The following is a 19637-nucleotide window of genomic DNA, read 5'->3' as shown; positions in this document are numbered from 1 at the left end:
GCTGGTAGCAAGTCACTTTTAGAGACTTTGTTTCTATTTTATTTCTAGTGCAAATTTTCAAAAAGTCTATTTTTAATGGAAGGCCTCTAAAGTATATTTTTCAGATAAAATGGTCTCTAAAGCTTCTATTTCTTAACTACTTTTTAAAATCGACGTACGTAACTTTCATACGGTTTGGTTAAGTAAATTATGAGTGCAGTTTAAAAAAAATATCACGTGTCAGGTGGGGTTCAACCCACGAGTCTTGTATAATAGACAAGCACTTTGACCAACTACTGAGCCAACTGAGGAGAGTTAAATTTGAGATCTTCTTGAAAACTAATATATCATGCAGTGTCAGGGAGGTAATTCTGTTTTGTACATCGTCACCATGAGTTTTGAGCATATTCCAATGTGAAAAATGACCCTTAATGTTGATCCACAACTGTGGGATGGCTGTAGCCTGGAAACGCCGAAAAACAGCTGGAGCGTGCGGCTGATTCAGACGCAAACCGGTATTGGTGAGCCGCGCACGACGACGCAAAACCGGCATTCAGCCGCTGCGCTGCTGCTTCGCTGAATGAGTTTTGCCGGCTGGTCTCGGTTCGATTCGCGCTAGCTGCTAGGTATCACCTACTTTGTGTTACTTTTTTTTTCGACAACAATCCGACGTCATCGTCGTCAACGGCAACGACGACAGTTAGAGGTGAGCTATCTTTCATGGACCATGTGATTCCCCCCTGCGATCTAGGAGAGATACGGACAGCCGCATTAATCGGCCTACTGTGCTAATGAGGAGGCATCAGGAAAATGGCACTTGATTTCAAGGTTACTTCGATGACATTCATGTAACCTCTGCTGCGGACGCAGACATTTTCACTTCACGCGCATTCGACTTATCCAAGTGGGAGACTTTTCCCGAATTTTGTTTTCTACTCAGAATACACAGGCGCAGAACGGCGATCGACCGACTGTAATTCAATCATCGACGGTGGAGTGGAACTTTCCATCCAGGTTTTTCAAATTACCTCTGCCATTCTTGGATTTGATTGAAACTAAAACACTTTTCACTGACTTTCTCCCCGTACGATATAAACTTCTCGGAAAAGGAACTTTGCTTTTATCACAGCTTAGTCACACCGTGGAGGGGTTTGCGAACAAAAAAATCCCGATTGCTGACACGAGAACGATATGCGTTGCTCAAAGGGTGCGATACAACTGAAATGAATTCGGGATGTTCTCCGCAAACTGGTGGGAAACTCGGTCGAGCGGAGGTCGGTTCGGTATCCATATAGGTTTAAACGCGCCGCGCATTGCGTCGCGACGCCGACGAAGAAAAGAGAAGTCAGCGACGTTACACGCTAAAAATAACGTTCGAAGCGAGGGATTAGTTTTCATTCAGATCCAGAAATCTTTTGTACTTTTACTCATATTGGTCACATAGTAAATCTATCAAAATTCAACAAGATGAAGAAACTTCTCAAAGAACTAAATACATTTAGATCCCAGTAAAAATCAAAGTTTCACGCTGAGCTCATCACTTTTAGCGTGTGCGCGGTGACGAATGCATTGAGTGTGTCACCACACTGCACTGAAATGAACTCAGGCGCATCCAAATCCGGCACTCACTCTCTTGCGATCAGATAAGTAGGCGACGATCATACTATTTTCGCGGTAGAGAAATATGTTATTTGTTTATTTAGCGTTTTGTTTGACTAAACACGGCTCTAACTGGAGTGCAAACGATAGAATTTTCATTAGATGCAAATGGATCATTGAAGGTAGTTTTTGTCAGTGCTCACCGCATCAAAACAAAGGCGCCACTGTATATGGGATTTAACATTGTGACAGCATTGCTGTTGTGTCAAACACACAAGTCTATGGTGGCGCTATCTGTGCTTTTCATAGCGGCCGTTTTGGTTATTTTAATGATCCATTGCGATAGTGGAATCTGATGATCGTGCAATCATATGGACTGAGCACTGCATCAGTGTTGACGGTACTGTTGAGAATGGATTATCATGAAGATTGTCTGAACTTTGTTTCGATCACGTTGTGATGAACATTAAATTCCTAACTTGTTTGGCGTATTGCTAATCATAATTAGAGACAGTCAATAAGTAAAACAAAAGTTGAAAAATATCTGACATCTCACAATCTTTTCATTATCGAATTGGCCTGAATTTCAGATAATCATTGGCTATCACTTATGTACGCTAATAATTATCACGCTGTTGCGAAGAACATAATTGATGGACAAATAATTTATTTATTGCTTTGATTCATAACAATAAAACCAGACTTAAGCAATTCTAGCGATAACCCGTTAAAGATAAGCAAGTATTGATGTTCGATGGCTGTTTACGAGCAGATCGATCAATCTCAAAATAATTCATTCAATTCAATAATTCACGTCTCTTGAAGTTGTTCGAAATTTTATGGCACATGATGTTATAGAGCAAAATCTAGAATGCTGCGAAAAGTGTACTACAATCTGTCAAACTTGGGAACCGAGTGTCAACTCTCCCTTACTCGATGTTTCGTATCTCGATATCTATTTCGAGAATCATAATAAAAGTTGGTTTTCATGGCTACCTCGACGGTCCCTTGGATCGCAAATCCAGAAGTTCCTTCTGGAAGTTCTTACAGCATGTAAATCCTAAAAATCTCTTCAGAAAGATCCTCCAGGAAATTCCTCCTGCAAAAACTTTGGAAAAACTTCTTGTAGTAATGGAAAATTTTCCGGGCAGAACTTTCCAGAAGGAAATGTCCTCAGAACTTCTAAGAACATCTTCCCGTAGGAACTTCCCGGAAGATTTTTTGTAGGAACTTCTTTGTAAAGATTGGACTCGGAAAAAAATCGGCACTTAGTTTTGGGTGTAACTTTTCATCGCGTGGGTAAAAATTAATGAAATTTTTGGATAATCCTAGTTTAGAGTGTTTTGTTTATGTGTGCAAAATTTCGATCTGTCAAGTAGTTTTCAAGATGAATTCGAAACAAGAAGAGCTACGCTGGGCGCGTTGATCGATAACCCTGGTCAGTCACACAGATGGATCAGCAAAAGGATTGAATTCCACCATTTCACCGTGTCCCGCGTTGTGAAGATGTTCCAGGAGAGGAAGACCATCGAGCAGTGCACTGGAAGTGGCCGAAAATCGAAAACAGAATACCCAGAGAAGGCACGACAGATAAGGCAGTACTTTAACAATAACCCGAACCTTTCCACCAGCTTCCTGAGTTTCCCATAAGAACTTCCTGAAGGAATTTCTCGAATGAACCTCCTGCAGGAACTTCTCTGAACAAACATAGTGAACGAACTTCCTTCCCGTATGAACTTGCTGAAGGAACTTCCCGAAGAAATTTCCTGAAGTAACTTCCTGAACAAACTTTCTTAAGTGACTTCCGGGAGGAACTTTCTGAAGGAACTTCCCGAAGGAACTTCCTGGAAGAATTCTTGGAAAAACTCCTAGAGTAACCTCCTGAAGGAACTTCCTGCACAAATGTCCCGAAGAAACTTCCGGGAGGAACTTTCTGTAGGAACTTCCCGAAGAAACTTCCTGAACAAACTTCCCTAAGTAGCTTCCGGGAGGAACTTTCTGAAGGAACTTCCCGAAGAAACTTCTTAGAAGAATTAATGGAAGAACTCCTAGAGTAGCTTACTGGACGAGCTTCCTGAAGGAACTCACCGACGGAACTTCCTGAAGGAACTTCTCGGAAGAACTTTCTGAAGGAATTTCCCGAAAGAACATTCTGCAGGAATTTCCCGAAGGAAACTTCTGAAGGAACTTCCTGAACAAACTTCCCAAAGGAACTTTCTGTAGGAATTTTTCTGAATAAACTTCCTGAAGGAACCTTCTAAAGAAACAATCCAGAGGCACTTCCGGAGCTGTACGATTTTGGAAAACACAGAGAAATCAAAGAAATTTGATAAAAAAAACTTAATAGCTTCTCTCCAGAAGCTAAGCTGAAAAGCTTCTCTTCAGAAGCTGTAAAGCTTCCCTTCAGAACCTGCATGGCTTCTCTTCAGAAGCTGCAAAGCCTTTCTTTAGAAGCTGCGAAGCTAGAAAGCTCCGCTTAATAAGTTAGAAAGCTTATTTTCAGTGGCTGGAAAGCCTCTCTCCAGAAGCTGGAAAGCTTCTCTCCAGAAGCTGGAAAGCTTCTCTCCAGAAGCTGGAAAGCTTCTCTCCAGAAGCTGGAAAGCTTCTCTCCAGAAGCTGGAAAGCTTCTCTCCAGAAGCTGGAAAGCTCCTCTCCAGAAGCTGGAAAGCTTCTCTCCAGAAGCTGGAAAGCTTCTCTCCAGAAGCTGGAAAGCTTCTCTCCAGAAGCTGGAAAGCTTCTCTCCAGAAGCTGGAAAGCTTCTCTCCAGAAGCTGGAAAGCTTCTCCCCAGAAGCTGGAAAGCTTCTCTCCAAAAGCTGGAAAGCTTCTCTCCAAAAGCTGGAAAGCTTCTCTCCAGAAGCTGGAAAACTTCTCTCCAGAAGCTGGAAAGCTTCTCTCCAGAAGCTGGAAAGCTTCTCTCCAGAAGCTGGAAAGCTTCTCTCCAGAAGCTGGAAAGCTTCTCTCCAGAAGCTGGAAAGCTTCTCTCCAGAAGCTGGAAAGCTTCTCTCCAGAAGCTGGAAAGCATCTCTCCAGAAGCTGGAAAGCTTCTCTCCAGAAGCTGGAAAGCTTCTCTCCAGAAGCTGGATAGCTTCTCTCCAGAAGCTGGAAAGCTTCTCTCCAGAAGCTGGAAAGCTTCTCTCCAGAAGCTGGAAAGCTTCTCTCCAGAAGCTGGAAAGCTTCTCAGCAGTTGGAAAGCTTTTCTTTAGAAGCTAGAATGTCTCTCTTCAGGAGTTTAAAAACTTCTTTTCAGAAGTTAAAAAGTATCTCATCAGAAGCTTAAAAGTTCCTCTCCAGAAGCTGGAAAGCCTCTCTTCAGAAGCTGTGAAGGTGCTCTTCAGAAGCTGCAAAGCTTCTCTTCAAAAAGCAAAGCTTTTCTTCAGATGCTGGAAAGCTTCTCTCCAGAAGCTGGAAAGTTTCTCTTCGGAAGCTGAAATAATTCTTTAAGAAATTGGATAATGAGCTTCAGAAGCTTCAACAGCTGCTTGTCTAAAGTTTTAAAGGGACAGAAGCTTCTAGAGTTTCGCGTCAGAAGCCACAAAAACCTGAAATGTTTCTCTTTTGAAATTGAAAAGTTTTTTTTTCAGAAACTGAATACCTTCCCTCTAGAAGCTGAAAAGCTTTTTTACAGGAGATGAAATGCTTCTTTGCAGAAGCTTAAGGATGTGCTACTTTTCCCCAAATGCCGTTTCTTGGAATGCCATTTCCCCGAAAAAGGGTGCAGTTGAAAAAGTAGCTAAATTTGGTCAAACAACTAAAACATTTTAGACTGATTCGAAAAATTTGATGAATTTCCAACATTGTTTGTCCAGCACTTTAAAAAAAAAAAACTTTTTCGTAAAAATTAAAAACATCAGCAGCTTTGTAGTCGAGAATTGAGACAGAAGCTTTCTCAGAAACTTTTAAAGTTTTTTCGACACCCAAGTTCAAGACGTATCGAAAGTGTATTGTCGTAAGTTTCAAACGGTATTGACAGAAGTATAAAAGCATCTTTTCATCTTTCGCCAATGTTCCGAAGCTTCAAATGCTGCTTTCTGAAGTTTAAACAGTTTCTCTATTGGCGGTCAAAAGTGAGGTTAGGTTGCAAAAGTTTTTCAAATTGAAATGAATATTTACCGTTTCCTGTGCCTTAAATTGCAAAAATCTTGTTAGTTATATGATTGTGGTGATTTTTCTTCCAAAGTTATCACTAGCAATGTTGATTAAGATGCACCAATGCCTATTCTAGAAAAGCGCCATCTACGCATTTTAGCTTTGCGTTAGAACACCAATAGAATCTTCAAATGCTTTTTCCAATGGACATTTTCAGACAAGATTTTAAATAAAAGTGTCTTGGTGTCATAGGTTTCAAAATGTACGTTTCTAATACTACGAAAAGTGCTTTCAGAAATTTTTAAAATACAGTTAACTCTCCTTTACTCGATATTCCGTATCTCGATGTCGAGTTAGAGAACCAAAAATTGATTTTCATGGCTAACTCGATGGTCCCTTGGATCGCAGTTGCACTAGTTTCGTGTTCTGTAACTCGATACCTCCCTAACTCGGTGGCTCCTTCAATAACGAGTTAGGGAGAGATGACTGTATATAACGCATTTATAATGACTGTATTGTTTTTGGAAGCTTTTTAAAATTACTTTCATGTATTCGTAATAGCTTATCAAAGGTTCCTTGTCAGATTTTGGTGACACTCAGCTACTTCAAAAGCATAAAATGCTTCATATGAGGTGCATTGAATTTTCAAATTTTTCACCCAGCCATAGAGCCTTTCAAATGATTATTTATCTTATTTTGTTTAAACACATAAATTGAAAGTGTTTAAATATTCAGAAATATCAATGCTACCTTTTCTTCGGAATTTCAAACTTGTATTCAAAATTTCGATTCTATCACGTGGGTTAAAAACATCGTGTCCATTTTTTCCCTTCACATTTCAAGTAGGTACTTTTCCCTTCATGCATTTCTCCAGTTGAAGCGTTACATTTCATAACTCGCAAGGAGAAAAACTTTCTTCACTAAATCGATGCTAACGCACCAACACCAGAGAAGCCGAGTGCCACAGCCTGCTCGGTCGTAGATGAGATTCAATGTCAATTTAGTAAAAACAAAATTGTTCCAGCATGCTGGGATTTCGCCGGCCGATTTCTCTTATGCACCCGCATAACATCATGTCACTGAGTCACAAGAGAGGCAAACCGAAAACTGGAATACAGTGTTAGTAGGCTGGAATATGGAGCACTGCTCTGGAGAAGGGCATCACCTACAGCGAAGTGTGCCATCGTCGCAAAGCAAAGTAGGCGCAGACAGTCGAACGACGTCACAAATATTGACCGTCATCCGATTGCTCACTCAGTGGCATAACGCCTCGCGCTTTTGAAGGTCGCAAAAGGTCACCGAGTTTGTGCTGGAAATTGATTGACGCTTTTCCGAGCGGTAATTTATAGATTTTTCTTTGATCGATCTTGAATGAAAGTCGGAAGAATGTTCAATCAACTCAAGACGATTCAAAATGGAGATGGATTCGGCATCGTTTCGGCCGGTGCAACTCCGGCCCTGGGTTAGATAACCCACTCAGGGTAACTTCCATGACATACTGCTTTTTTAGCGAACCTATAAATAACTTAGTTTTAAACACTTACACGTTAGTTGAAGGTTGAGATTACAGAATAGTGATGAACGTCGAGGGACGACACTTGTTTACGGTATATCAGCGCGTAGAATACTTCCTCAGGCGGTGCACTTAATACACTGGGACAACTCGGTGGAACGTTATACGGTTATGGACCAAACTCTGAAACGTTGTTCAAGTGTGTACACACGACTCCAGCGACTCAAGCAAACTGAACCGTGTGCGAGTGTTACGGAACGAATTGGAGTCCCCCAGTCGTTTTTTTCTTATTTCGTATTTTAGTGTGGGACTTCTCCGTCTGTATTGATAAACGGAGACGAATCCTACGCGACTACGGTTGTAAACATTCTATACAATGTATGTTATCTTCACGGAGAGTTGTGTTGTCCATGACAGTAGAAGCATTAACCTAAGAATGCTAATGTCGCTGCTGTTCGTGTGACCAACATCTAGTTTGCTGCGATTTGACAGCGTGAGTACCGGGCCTCAAAGTGTCAAAGGCCAAAACAAAACATTTTCTGTTGCGTAGGATCGATCAATTAATGAAAAATAACAATTAAAGGTAATAATTAGTTAAATCAATTTTGTGACAACAGCGCCATTAGCGTTCTACTACTAATATTTCTATTTCCATAACGCGGAGTTTTGAAAGGTATTTGTGTTCGTTTTTTGGACGTATCAATCCCATTAGAAGTCATCTATGTCCTATTTCACGAACTTCCTCAGTCAAATTCGAAATCTGGTAGGAATTAACGGATTTGACGTCAAAATTGTGAAAGTTGACATTTGATCGATAAGAATGAATGTCAATCTTACCGTTTGACCATCAAACGATTTTGGAACCTATTCAAAAAGTACTTATGTCCAAAATCAAGCTCAGTTATTGATATCTGATATCCGGCATGTGTAATTTGACAGTAAACGAACATTAATCAATTGTCAAACGGTATAAGCCAGACGTCAAATTGTTTGAACCCTACTAGAAAGTGAGCTTAATTTCGACGCCCAACAGCAAAAGGCGTGACTTGATTGACTTGCTTTGATGAGGATATTAACATCTTTCTTCAAAAATCAGTAAATTACAACCAATTCTAATCCACCCTCACCTAAAAACAGTGTCCCAAAAAATCTACCTCGATATTCCAATACGCACAGACCCCACAAGACTTCCTATACGATGCCTGTCCTGTCCATTGACCAATATTAATTTATCAATCTTCTACCTCCCCGCGAGGATAGCGTCACGACACGAGGCCATCACGTTCCAGTCACCCTCTAGGTATGCTCAAACCGGCCTGCTATGCTCGGCATAGTAAAATGACCTTTGCAAGGGTAAACTGCAATTGCCGTCATCTTTCATGAAATTCAGTGCTTCTATGGATTCATGCTAGGGTCGATGAAACTTTTCCTGTAAGTGGCGAAACTGTCAGCTGATGGCGGATTGTTTACCACTGAAAGTGAAAGTGCGGTTCGTTTTCCCTACTTTTCGGGATTAGAAGGAAAACATGGGACTCGAACCTGTGGGTTCGGAGGGTGTTTGTGTGAGAGGAAAATCGGCGATTTGGATGTGTTAACAGGGTGATGTAGTAGTGGTGCAAGCGTTATGATTTTGCAGTCTATCGGAGACACGAACCGAGGGGTCTTATCACCGGAACACTAGTGAGGACGCACCCAGCTGGCTTTTTAGACAGTTCTCCAATAGTGGATGTTTACAATTAAATTGATCGGCAATTTTGTTGTAAAATTACAGCACATCGTTTAATTTAGTATCTGTTTCCAATTTAAATTTGGAATCTTGAACATTGTACTTTAGGATTTGTATACCGTAGACTCTGATTATATCGACCCCGTTCAAGGTGAGCTATTATTAGGTGAAGTTGGAGAACTTTTTCATTGTTTATATCATTGCTTTGTTTCTTTTTTGTTAGAAGTACTGTCATCTCACAATTATGAATCAACTAAGACTAACTTTTTAGAAGAAAAAATGGTTGAAAGTCATGGTGATGCTCTACACAACCGACACTGCAGAATATAATGGTATTTTATAATAAGCCTAAAATGACACATTATTCGTGGAAAAATATAGATTTAGATATTGTGGTACTTGTTGACTTGACAGATTGAGTAAAAATGAATTCTATCAAACGCTCGGCCTGCTAAGTTTGAAGCCAAACTATGTACCACATCTCCTTTTCTAAGACAGAAGATGTGCATGTGCTCTAAGTAGACAACTTTTATTTGAATAAGGACATTTTACATATTTGTTACATTTGGCTTGTCAATACGGTTTGACAGATAACTTTGGATCATTCTAACAAAGTCTGTTGGAAGATCAAGGTTTCTTCTTAATTTTATAATCATTGAAAGATTGATTGTAATTTTAAAAAAACATTGTTGAATGTGTGGTGATTTCTATACATTATTTTCCAGTTTAAATGGCGATAAGTGATAACCTTAAGTGATATATTTTTTATTAACAAATTATATTTAGGTCCCAATGTCCCAATTGTCATTGTCTTTTGGTGTGATGTAATAAATAAATTCCCTACCGGATCGTATATGTGGGTACACGCACCATACAAATGATTATGAATTTCCTGCTTGACTACTATCAAAGCACTTTCTGATGCAATATACTTTTTCATTTTCCCAATTTGTAGCAACATCATTTTCTATTTTTTATACTATGTATCATTCCGGTCATTTCGACCAATTTCTCAAGAGTTCACAGTTTTTTTTAATCGGTTCACTACGACTGATTCCTTTTGAAGTAAGCATTTGAATTTTACCGCTGGACCCAACGGATCGTATCCGTTGCTTTTAGTGTTCCCTTCAAATAATCTGATAGCTCAAAACTGTCGTTACAACTGCTCCCTTCCTAGGCGAGCGTATTTTTGCCGTTAGATCTGACAGTTCAAAACTGTCGCTACGTCTGCCGTCGGCAACTAATTATTTTTACAAGTATTTGCGTAAATATTTGTTTCATTCATGACTCCATGTTTATATGTGAGTTTGTTAAACTTGCCTTCCTATCCTAGATGGGACTACTCCGTCACTTTCTTATTTATAGGGACGAATGACGCTCAGGTTAAAGTTCTACTCATCAAACAACAACAATTTTCTTATGTGCCTGTCTTTGTTGAATGTTAACAAATTTAAAGAAAAGAAAATTTTGTTCAGTATTCTGAAATCGGTTCTTTCAATACAAAGGCCTTTTTCTGAAGTTTGCTTTTTTCGTTTGGATTTTAATTCACTTGTCTTCCTCCCATTTGCCTTTCCGATCAGTTTTCCTTTCTAAGAGATGGTTTTTCAACCGTTGTTAAGGCGTCTCCCTCTCATGAGGCGAAACATTCTTATTGCCTTCTCTGGTTATATTTTCATCCACCATTTCGGCGTCTCTTTTTTTAGGACGAGACTTTCTTGCCTCGCCAGTTTTTTTAACCGTTAGGGCGTCTCCCTCTCATGAGGCGAGACATTTTTTGTCTTCTCCGGTCGGATTTTCCCTATTTCTAGGTGAGACTTTTCGTTTAGCCTAATACCTGATCTTATCAGATGTTATCCGTCGGAAATGCAGGAATCTTATAGTTACCCTTAATCGATGAGTTTATGATTAACTTGAGATCCGTTTCAACTGCATTCCGGTACAATTTTTCCACCGTGGGTTCTTGCTCGTCGCCAATGTGGTACTTGTTGACTTGACAGATTGAGTAATAATGAATTCTATCAAACGCTCGGCCTGCTCAGTTTAAACCCAAACTACCACAGTTATACATTTCAAAAGTTATCTATCCCAGATGTGCATCAGTGAAAGAGGAGGATACTTATTATGAATCAAACAGCCATTTATTGGCGAAGTAAGGCTGTGAACCGTTTCACCAATTCCTTCAACTATTAGTTAAAATTTGACATTTCGATTGTTATTTTCACCTCAAATGGTTGAATTGAATCTCGCGGTCGACCCATTTAAGCTTTGACAGTCGAGTTGTTATTCCAGAACAAAGTTGACAGATGGTTAGTTATTCTCAAATTCACGGGAGCAGAAGATAACTTTCGAACTGTCAAGTTTAACCATGCTCCAGAGCAGGGTTATTTTTAACCGGAGGAGAAATAACTATCCAGCTGTCAAATTTTAACTAAAAGTTAAACAAATTGGTTAAACGGCTCACAGCCTAAGAGAAAGGTGTATTAAAGAAAACATACGTTTAGGAACTTATGTCAAAATCACCTTTTCTTTGATTTATATGTCAAAGATACTTTGCAGTTATGATTCAAAGGTTCTAGGAATTGAGTTAACATTTTATTTCCAACTGACAAACAACATTTTTAAGTCAATAATGATTGATTAAGAAGCTGTATACAAAATCTGTGTTTTACTCAACACTGATATATTTATGTGGGTTATCGATATCTGAGGGAATAATGTAGATTTGCATGACAAAAAGAAAGATCGAAATCGAACATAGCACCAAAATTGCATTCCAATATTTGGAAAGGATAAACTATGGAACAGTTACCCTAAGTGCTTTTAGTGATTTCTTCCAGAAGCTTGGAAAGCAATTCCCCAGATGCTTAAGAAACATTCTTTAACAAGCTTCGAAACCATTTTGAAAAGCATTTGTTATAAAGCTTGAAAATATTCATCTCAGAAGCTTCCGTCAGAAACATGAAGTTCTGTGCCAGAAGCTTTCCCTCCGAAGATTCAAAAGCTACCTACAGAATACTTAGAATACATTCGCTCTGAAGTTTGTAAAGCTTCCTCATAGAGCTTTGAATGATTCCTTCAATAATTTAGAAACGTTTTCTTCCAGAAGCTTTGGAAGATTTTTTTTGCAGCGGTTTAACTTTATTTTCAGAAGCATAGAAAGCATACTCTAAATAGCCTGAATAGCCTTAAAACTTTATCGTAGAAGTTTGGAAGCTTCGTTTTCGATGCTTGAAAGCTTCATCGCAGAAGCTTGAGAGCTCCGGTGTCCGAGCCTGCCAAATAAACGAGATAAGTAAAAAAAGCTTGAGAGCTTGAGAAGCATCCTCCAAAATCTGGAAAGCTTGAAAGCTTCCTCTCAGAAGCTGGAAAGCATCCTCTCAGAAGCTGGAAAGTTTTCACTCAGAAGCTCGGGAGCTTCCTTTCAGAAGCTTGAAAGCATCCTCTCAGAAGCTTGAAAGCTTCCTCTCAGAAGCTTGAAAGCTTCCTCTCAGAAGCTTGAAAGCTTCCTCTCAGAAGCTTGGAAGCTTCCTCTTTCCAGAAGCTTGAAAGCTTCCTTCCAGAAGCTTGAAAGCTTCGTTCCAGAAGCTTGAAAGCTTCGTTCTAAAAGCTTGAAAGCTTCCTCTCAGAAGTTTGGAAGCTTCCTCTCAGAAGCTTCTAAGCTTCCTCTCAGAAGCTTGGAAGCTTCCTCTCAGAAGCTTGGAAGCTTCCTCTCAGAAGCTTGGAAGCTTCCTATCAGAAGCTTGGAAGCTTCCTCTCAGAAGCTTAAAGGCTTTTTCTTAGAAGATCGGAAAATTTCACTCAGAAGCTCGGAAACTTCTTTTGAAAAGCTTCCTCTCAGAAGTTCGAAAGCTTCTTGTCAGAACCTCGAAAGCTACTTCTCAAAACCTCGAAAGCTTCCTTGCGGAAGCTCGAAATCATCCACTTAGAGACTTGAAAGCTTCCTCTCAAAACTTGGAAGCTTCCTCCCGGTAGCGTGAAAGCTTTCTCTCAGATGTTGAAAAGCTAAAAAGTTTCTTCTCGGAAACATGAAAGATTCCTATCAGAAGCTCGACTGCTTTCTTTTAGCAAGAAGTTCGGAAACTTTCCCTCAGAGGGTCGAAACTTTTCCTGTCAGAAGCTCGAAAACTTCTTCTCAGAAGCTCGAAAGCTTCCTTTCAGAAGCTGAGAAGCTTCCTTTCAAAAGATCGAAAGCTTTCTCTCGGTAGCTCGCAAGCTTTCTTTCAGTAACTCAGAAGCTTCTTCTCAGCTTCTTTTCAAAGGCTTGAAAGCTTCTTTCCAGAAGATCAAAGTTTGTTCTCAGAGCTTCGAAATCTTTGTTCTAGTAGCATGAAAACTTTTTTTCCCCAGAAGCTTGGAGAACTTTCAGCAGAAGCTAAGAAAGCTTCCCTCCAGAAGCTTGCAAAGCTTTTTAAATAAAAGTGATGGACTTTTTCTCAGAAGCTTGGTAGGCTTTTTCTGAAGCATGAAAAACTTTATTTCTAATACTTAGAAGCAAAGTTTTCTCAAAAATTTTTGAGCTGTGTTCTCTCGAGCCTTGGAAGGTCAATACTGGTCTATAGAATGTATTAGACAATTATAATCACTTGAAATACTTATAATTTTAGTCGATTTTAAACGATTTCATTGGTGATACATAAGAAGTTTCCACAAACCTGATTTTATGTCCCCGCTATCAATCCTTGTTAGTCGTACAACTCGTTTCAGAACACCAAAAAACTACCGGAAACAATGTCCTCCTCTAACGATGTATCCTCCGTACTGACAACTTACACGAAATGCATCAACTTCGCAGCTGTCAAACATCGCAATCAACGCCGACTAGATTCGGACAAGACACCGTACATCAACCATCCTATCGGTAAGTTCGTTCGTCTAAGCGCTTCGTAGATCTTTGAACAATTCTTCCCAATACTCGTAGGGGTGGCACAAATCCTAACGGCCGAGGGTGACATCACCGATTTCGAAGTCATCCAGGCGGCCATTTTGCACGACACTGTGGAAGACACCGATACGACGTTTGAGGAATTGGAACGTGAGTTCGGATACGCGGTGCGGCGATTGGTGGAAGAGGTAACGGACGACAAAACGCTCCCCAAAGCCGAGCGGAAGCGGCTGCAGATCGAGCACGCTGCTGGGACTAGTCCACAAGCGAAGCTGGTCAAGCTGGCGGACAAGATCTATAATCTGAGGGATCTGCAGCGGTGTAGGCCGGAGGGGTGGACTGAGGAGCGCTGTCGGGATTACTTTACGTGGGCCAAGCGCGTTTGCGAGGGTCTGAGGGGGACCAATCAAGCGTTGGAGGGCATTCTTGACGAGATATTCAAACAGGAAGGGGTAGAATAGTTTTGAGTCTTTATTGATTGGAATAAATGAGGTTAGGTTTTACGAATTCTTCGCGAGGAAATCCAGCATGTAACTCTGGAGGGCTTTCGCTTCCTCGACGGAGACGGCATTGTAGAGGGACGCTCGGATGCCTCCGACGGAGCGATGACCTTTCAGTTGCTGCATTCCGAGGGCCTCGGCTCCTTTGAGAAACTCCTTTTCCAGCGCTTCGTTGCCGCCGGGTCCGCCGACGCGGAAGGGGACGTTCATGCGGCTGCGTACGCTGCGCTCGACCGGACAGTAGTAGAAGTCCTTGGAGTTGGCAATCACGTCGTAGACCATGTTGGACTTGGTGAGAGATGCTTTGTACATGCTCTCGACTCCGCCGTGACGTTTGATCCAGGCGAACACTCGGCCAACCACGTGGATGCTGAAAGATTGAAGGCTTGGGGGTAAGTTGAGTTTGAGTTAACCGAAGAATACCTACATGAAGGTCGGTGGAGTGTTGTTGATGGAGTTGTCTTTCGCCACGATTGAGAAGTCGAGGATTGTGGGGGTGATAGGCAGTTGATGTCCGATAAGGTCTTCCCGAACGATGACCAGAGTGATTCCGGCAGGGCCGATGTTCTTCTGGGCGCAACCAAAGATAACGCCGAACTTCTTCACGTCAACTGGTCTGGACATGATGTTGGAAGACATATCCACCACCAGAGGGACTCCATTCGTGTCCGGAGCGGTGTTGAACTCCACGCCCTCGATTGTTTCGTTGTCACAGTAGTAGACGTACGAAGCCTTCGGGTCCAGTTTCCACTCCTTCTGATCGGGAACACGTGTGAACTTGTCTGGCTTGGCAACAACTTGGTTCACCTTTCCGTATTTTGCGGCTTCCTTAGCCGCCTTGGCCGACCAAGATCCAGTCACCACGTAGTCAGCCGTTCCGGTTCGACCGATCAAGTTCATGGCAACGGCGGCGAACAATCCAGTGCCACCGCCTTGCATCAGCAGAACTTTGTAGTTGTCGGGAACCTTGAGAAGTTCCCGAGCCAAGTCAACCGTATCGTTGTGCAGTTTCATGTACGAAGATCCCCGATGGGACATCTCCATCACACTCATTCCGCTCGATCCCTGCTCGACGAGTTCCTTCTGGACCTCGAGCAGGACTTCGCGGGGCAACTTGGCCGGACCGGCTCCAAAATTGATCACCATTGTGCACTAGATTAACCGCTTCTCGATTAACTCAGATCGAACTGTTACCAACGAGTATACGTATAGCTTTATCGGTTACAACGGGACGATTGCGACTGATCCCGATGGAGATTCACTTACAAGTGCTTAATTACCAATTGTAAATTTTGCGCTGCACTCGTCGTCACTGTCGTCGAGCTCGTTGCGCTGGTGGTCGTGGGTCAAGAACTTGTCTGGCTCTTCGACGGTTCGCTTCTCTCTGTGGTAAGTAACTCTGCTGCACACATCGAAGAAAGCGCGATGCACGGTGGATGCAACTGTGTAATACGCCCGCAGATCGCAGTAGGCGGTGTGGCGGGTGATCTTTAATTGAACGATTGCTTGGATCTATTTCGTTCGATTGTAGAATGGAGAGAACTGTGTGCCGCGTGAGGGAACTAATGTTGGAATGACTGTAAGGTTTCGCTGTCGAAAAACAAATTTGTTTGTGATCAGCCCTTCGAATGACGTAGGATTTTTTCGAGACAAACAAGCCTCCAGAGTACAAATCTGTCTGAATTTATCTAATCTAGTTCGAAAGGGACAAACAACGATCTGGATTTGTCCGGAAAATAGTTTTCAATTGAAAGGGCCTAGTGAGTATGACGTCGTTGACCCTTTGTTGTGCTGCAGCGCAAAGTTTTGCGCTTATCAACATGGTTGAAGCCGGGGAACTAGTAGAGGCGGGTAAACAAGTCTTGCGTTGCGCAGCAACCATCGCCAGGAAGACAGTTACTTACTTTCGGATCCCATTTGCATTCATGTCATTCTAGAACCGGTCGATTGGACAAAGCAGGCGAGCGATCGCTGGATATGCTCGGCAGTGCATTCAATTAAGCGACCAATCATTGCACGCCGCGCGTTACACGCAACGATTCAATTTTAGGGTAGATGTACCGGTTTTAGTCACCATCTTCTGTTTTATCCATCTCGGATTTTTCATGTCAGCTTTTACTCTGTTTTTTATGCATGATTATAGGAGTAAGATTTCATGATAATTATTTTCAGTAAGGACCCGTACCCTACTTTTGTTTTCATCTTTGGATTATTTTTATTCCAAGTGCAAGTGTGTTGCTTGTTTGCAGACAGCGATAAGGCTGTCGCTGCTGATAGGAAGTCAGCTGGATCGGATCGACTAGCAGCAGAGAGGCAGAACAGGTTTCAGTGGGATTATCTTCGAAGCCGCAAGTGGTTCGAGTGTTTGCCATCTTCACTGTGGAATGTTTTGGATTGATTTACGAGAGTTCACCATTTTGGTGCATTGGCGATAATTGTAATGCAAGATGAATAGGGTAGGTTGGGTGATTTCGACTTGGACTTGTAGTTTGCATGACATAGCATCAAAGATGACAGAATTAAAAACGTTCTTATCCCTTTTAGTTGCCATAATTTTAAAGCGCATGATATGTATATAAATAAAAAATAGAATGGTGTTTGTATGTCACGAAGTGGCGTGAAAACGGGTCAACAGTTTTACACTATTCTTTCACTATTACTGTTATTATTGTTATGGGCTGCGATTTGCTCGTGCGTAGAAAATTTAGGAAAGTCTCCAAAATAGTCGAAAAAACGGGAGAAAACTAATCAGTCATTTTGTATGGGAGGTTGCATGAGAATTTTGAACAGTCTACTAGATGGCAAGATGGCGTTTGCCGGGTCCACTACTTAGTATTCAAATAACGATATAGCTTCAATTATGTTCAAGACGTTGTAGATAACGAACATTGACTGGTAGATGGAATGTTAAAACAAATAAAACTTAATTGTAATTTCAAGACATTTATGCAGTACTTCCCAAACTGTGCGTCACGGTGCCCTGTTGCGCCGTAGCAATTCTCCAGGTGGGCCGCAAGTTGTTTTAAAACTAACTGTATCTTCCTTTAATTGATCGGTAAAGTGAGAAATTAGTTAAATAATCATCAAACGAAGTCATATTTATTTTTAAATTAGGTGACGAGATCGGTGAAGACAGTATTTTAACAGTCTCTCAGTCGTATTAACTGTAATTTAAATATTCATTTCTCAGATCATTTTGGTTGGCAAATACTGGTATGGACCCTTTGGGAACTTGGGGGGTTCGCTTCTGCTAACTTAGAGCGTTTGTACTCCATGTTGGGAGTGGCATGCCCCCCCCCCCATATCTCCAAGTATTTTTTGGGATTTCTTCCAAAATTTCGTTAAGGATTTCTTTTAGATTCAAATCACAAATTTCTTTTGTGATTCCTTCAGGAGTGCAGAAATTCATTGAGAAATTTCTCATAGCAGAATATCCATGAATTCTTGTTGAATTCTGAATTGAATTTACACAATTATTGCTGGATATCATCATGCTGGGTTTTCTAAAAGAATTCCCTGAAAAACATTGGACGGAATTTATGAAGCATTTTGTTAGAATGATCGGTGGATATACTGGAATAACTGCTGTTGTATTTGCTGGTGTGAAAACTTAAATAAAATTTTGAAGGATTCATGGAGATTTACCTTGAGAAATGTTAGAATGATTGCGGGATTTTTGTTACAATTTTTGATAGATTTCCTAGAATAATCTGTGAAGAAGTTTTCAGGACAATTCCTGGATAAAACCGTAGAAATGGCTGGGTTAACCCTTAAATGACGTGGACGACTTTTTTGTACTCTTTTGCTCATATCTTTTGACTCAATTAATCCATTCTTGAAATTTTAACAGTATTGTGTGCGGAAAAATCTTCATTTTTCAACTTGTTGCATAAATAACTATTTAAGGGGTTATTGTCAAAAAATATATTATATGTATCTTTAAACTATTGATGTTTCGAATAACGTGTCTTCGACAAAGTTGTTCAAAACAAAATTTTCTACAATTACCAACATTGTATATTGAAATTTTCAAATGAATACATCAAAAGAAACGCGTTTAGCTACTTACTGAAAAACTTTCTAGAAGACACCAAAACGCTAGGAACTAAGATTGATGCGCTATCAATAGGGCGATATTCAAAAATGAAAATAGATGCATCTAGATGGATCTTTTTCAGTGGTAGTAAAAATGAAATCCTGATGCAAAGAAAGCACCACGGAAGATGAACCAAACACAAAAAGTTATGTATTTACTTTACATTTGATTTCTAGTCACTATTTTTTGATCCAGTTTCCTAATTGCAAGTAATTTACGTTTTTCATTATTTTCCATACGTTTTGACACGTTTGTAACTCCGACTACCATGGACCAATTCACAAGTTTATTAATTTGACGTTTGAACAGTGCCGAATTCACTCGTTGCCATGGTCACGTAAATAACAAGAAATTTGAGAATCCAGCGTAGCGCGATCAGTGAGTGGAATACAAACAACAGTGTCGTCGCTCGGCGGCCAGTGAAAGAAACTGAATGTTCGAAAGGTTGTTCCTCCCCTTTTTGCCGCTGGCGCCAACCTTTAGCGTTTAAGAACGAAATAAACAGTCGTTACCCTATTAAGAGCGCTAAAATGACAAAATCTTCAACAGTGCGAACATCGCATTGATGCATTTGAACGCGTTCAGTTCGTGTTCCAGTTCCAGCGATCAAGTAGGCTTGTTCAGTTCAAAAATATGAATTTGTGCGAGCTGAAAATTGAACCCAATAAATGTTGTCCAATTTACGACAAAAATCTATACCAGATCTATGTTTTAGCTAGGCATAATAATCTTGGGATGTATGTTTTTTCGCGAACGGGTCGTTCTTGAGCAACGGCAGGCTCTTGCTCGTAAGTTCATTGACTACTGCGTTCTCGTGCAAATTTGGCTCGGGATCCGTGCACCTCCTATACCACAAGTAATGGTTGATGCAATTAAAATATATTTCAAAAGTATATGAATAAAGTATGTATCAAGTTTTGCGGGCTCATGTGGAATGATACCTTGGGCGTTAATGAATTAATAAAGAGCTTAATGTGAAGATGAATCGAAGCCAAAGTAAACATTTTCAAGAGCACGGATCTGGAGAACCAAACTTCCGTTTGAGCTGAAAACTTAATCGATTGGTCATTAGCTGGTGGTGACCAATCGATTAGGTTTTCAGCTCAAATGGATGTTTGGTTCTCCAGATCCGTGCTCTTGAAAATTTGAACTTTGGATTCGATTCATCTTCACCTTAAACAAAGATTGACTGTGTTCTCATGATAAGTGCATCGGCCTTCCTAAGTCTAGTCCCGGGATCTTTTCATAATGGAAA

General features: G+C 40.8%; 3 protein-coding genes across 8 annotated transcripts in view; 1 reads left to right on the top strand and 2 right to left on the bottom strand.

The window, feature by feature from the left end:
* Nucleotides 1–7424, bottom strand: part of LOC5565629 (pyruvate kinase) — a 31702-nt gene extending 24278 nt beyond the window's left edge. Inside the window, exon 1 of one of the 2 annotated variants that reach the window (XM_021838038.1) lies at nt 7210–7424. Coding sequence is in view for 1 of the 2 variants with exons in the window: in XM_021838037.1 (XP_021693729.1) it covers nt 1008–1016 (9 nt within the window). In the remaining variant the exon portion in view is untranslated. Of the gene's footprint in view, nt 1–1007; nt 1206–7209 lie in introns of those variants that run through there. The other variant, XM_021838037.1, reaches the window with a different exon arrangement.
* Nucleotides 7425–7633: 209 nt separating this feature from the next.
* Nucleotides 7634–14293, top strand: LOC5576534 (guanosine-3',5'-bis(diphosphate) 3'-pyrophosphohydrolase MESH1). 5 transcript variants are annotated; one of them, XM_021838040.1, is made up of 4 exons: nt 8709–9055; nt 9128–9236; nt 13609–13762; nt 13823–14293. In XM_021838040.1, the coding sequence occupies exons 2-4, from the start codon at nt 9234–9236 to the stop codon at nt 14245–14247; spliced, it is 582 nt and encodes a 193-aa protein (XP_021693732.1). In that variant the 5' UTR covers nt 8709–9055; nt 9128–9233; the 3' UTR covers nt 14248–14293. The 5 variants fall into 5 exon arrangements, with proteins under 5 accessions (XP_021693735.1, XP_021693732.1, XP_021693731.1 ...); XM_021838039.1 differs by having other exon boundaries at nt 8712–9055; nt 13591–13762; XM_021838043.1 differs by lacking the exons at nt 8709–9055; nt 9128–9236 and adding an exon at nt 7634–7671.
* On the bottom strand, nt 14240–15757 carry LOC5576518 (probable phosphoserine aminotransferase). The gene is made up of 2 exons (XM_001662660.2): nt 14714–15757; nt 14240–14656 (listed from the first exon to the last, which is right to left on the bottom strand). Exons 1-2 carry the CDS (start codon nt 15430–15432, stop codon nt 14287–14289), a joined length of 1089 nt encoding a protein of 362 aa, XP_001662710.2. The 5' UTR covers nt 15433–15757; the 3' UTR covers nt 14240–14286.
* Between the last annotated feature and the right edge of the window lie 3880 nt (nt 15758–19637).

The sequence above is a fragment of the Aedes aegypti genome, chromosome 1 (genome assembly GCF_002204515.2).
Source record: "Aedes aegypti strain LVP_AGWG chromosome 1, AaegL5.0 Primary Assembly, whole genome shotgun sequence".
NCBI lineage: Eukaryota > Metazoa > Arthropoda > Insecta > Diptera > Culicidae > Aedes > Aedes aegypti.
Note: the sequence above shows the minus strand (reverse complement) of the source record. Positions and strands in the feature narration are given on the sequence as shown.

What these genes read in the sequence shown, in the direction of transcription:
- LOC5576534 (XM_021838039.1), top strand. An exon ending in GTACATCAACCATCCTATCG is followed by an intron (nt 13,763 to 13,822) that starts GTAAGTTCGTTC and finishes CAATACTCGTAG; the next exon opens with GGGTGGCACAAATCCTAACG.
- LOC5576518 (XM_001662660.2), bottom strand. Translation starts at nt 15,432, where the DNA reads ATGGTGATCAATTTTGGAGCCGGTCCGGCCAAGTTGCCCCGCGAAGTC. An exon ending in AACACTCCACCGACCTTCAT is followed by an intron (nt 14,657 to 14,713) that starts GTAGGTATTCTT and finishes TCAATCTTTCAG; the next exon opens with CATCCACGTGGTTGGCCGAG.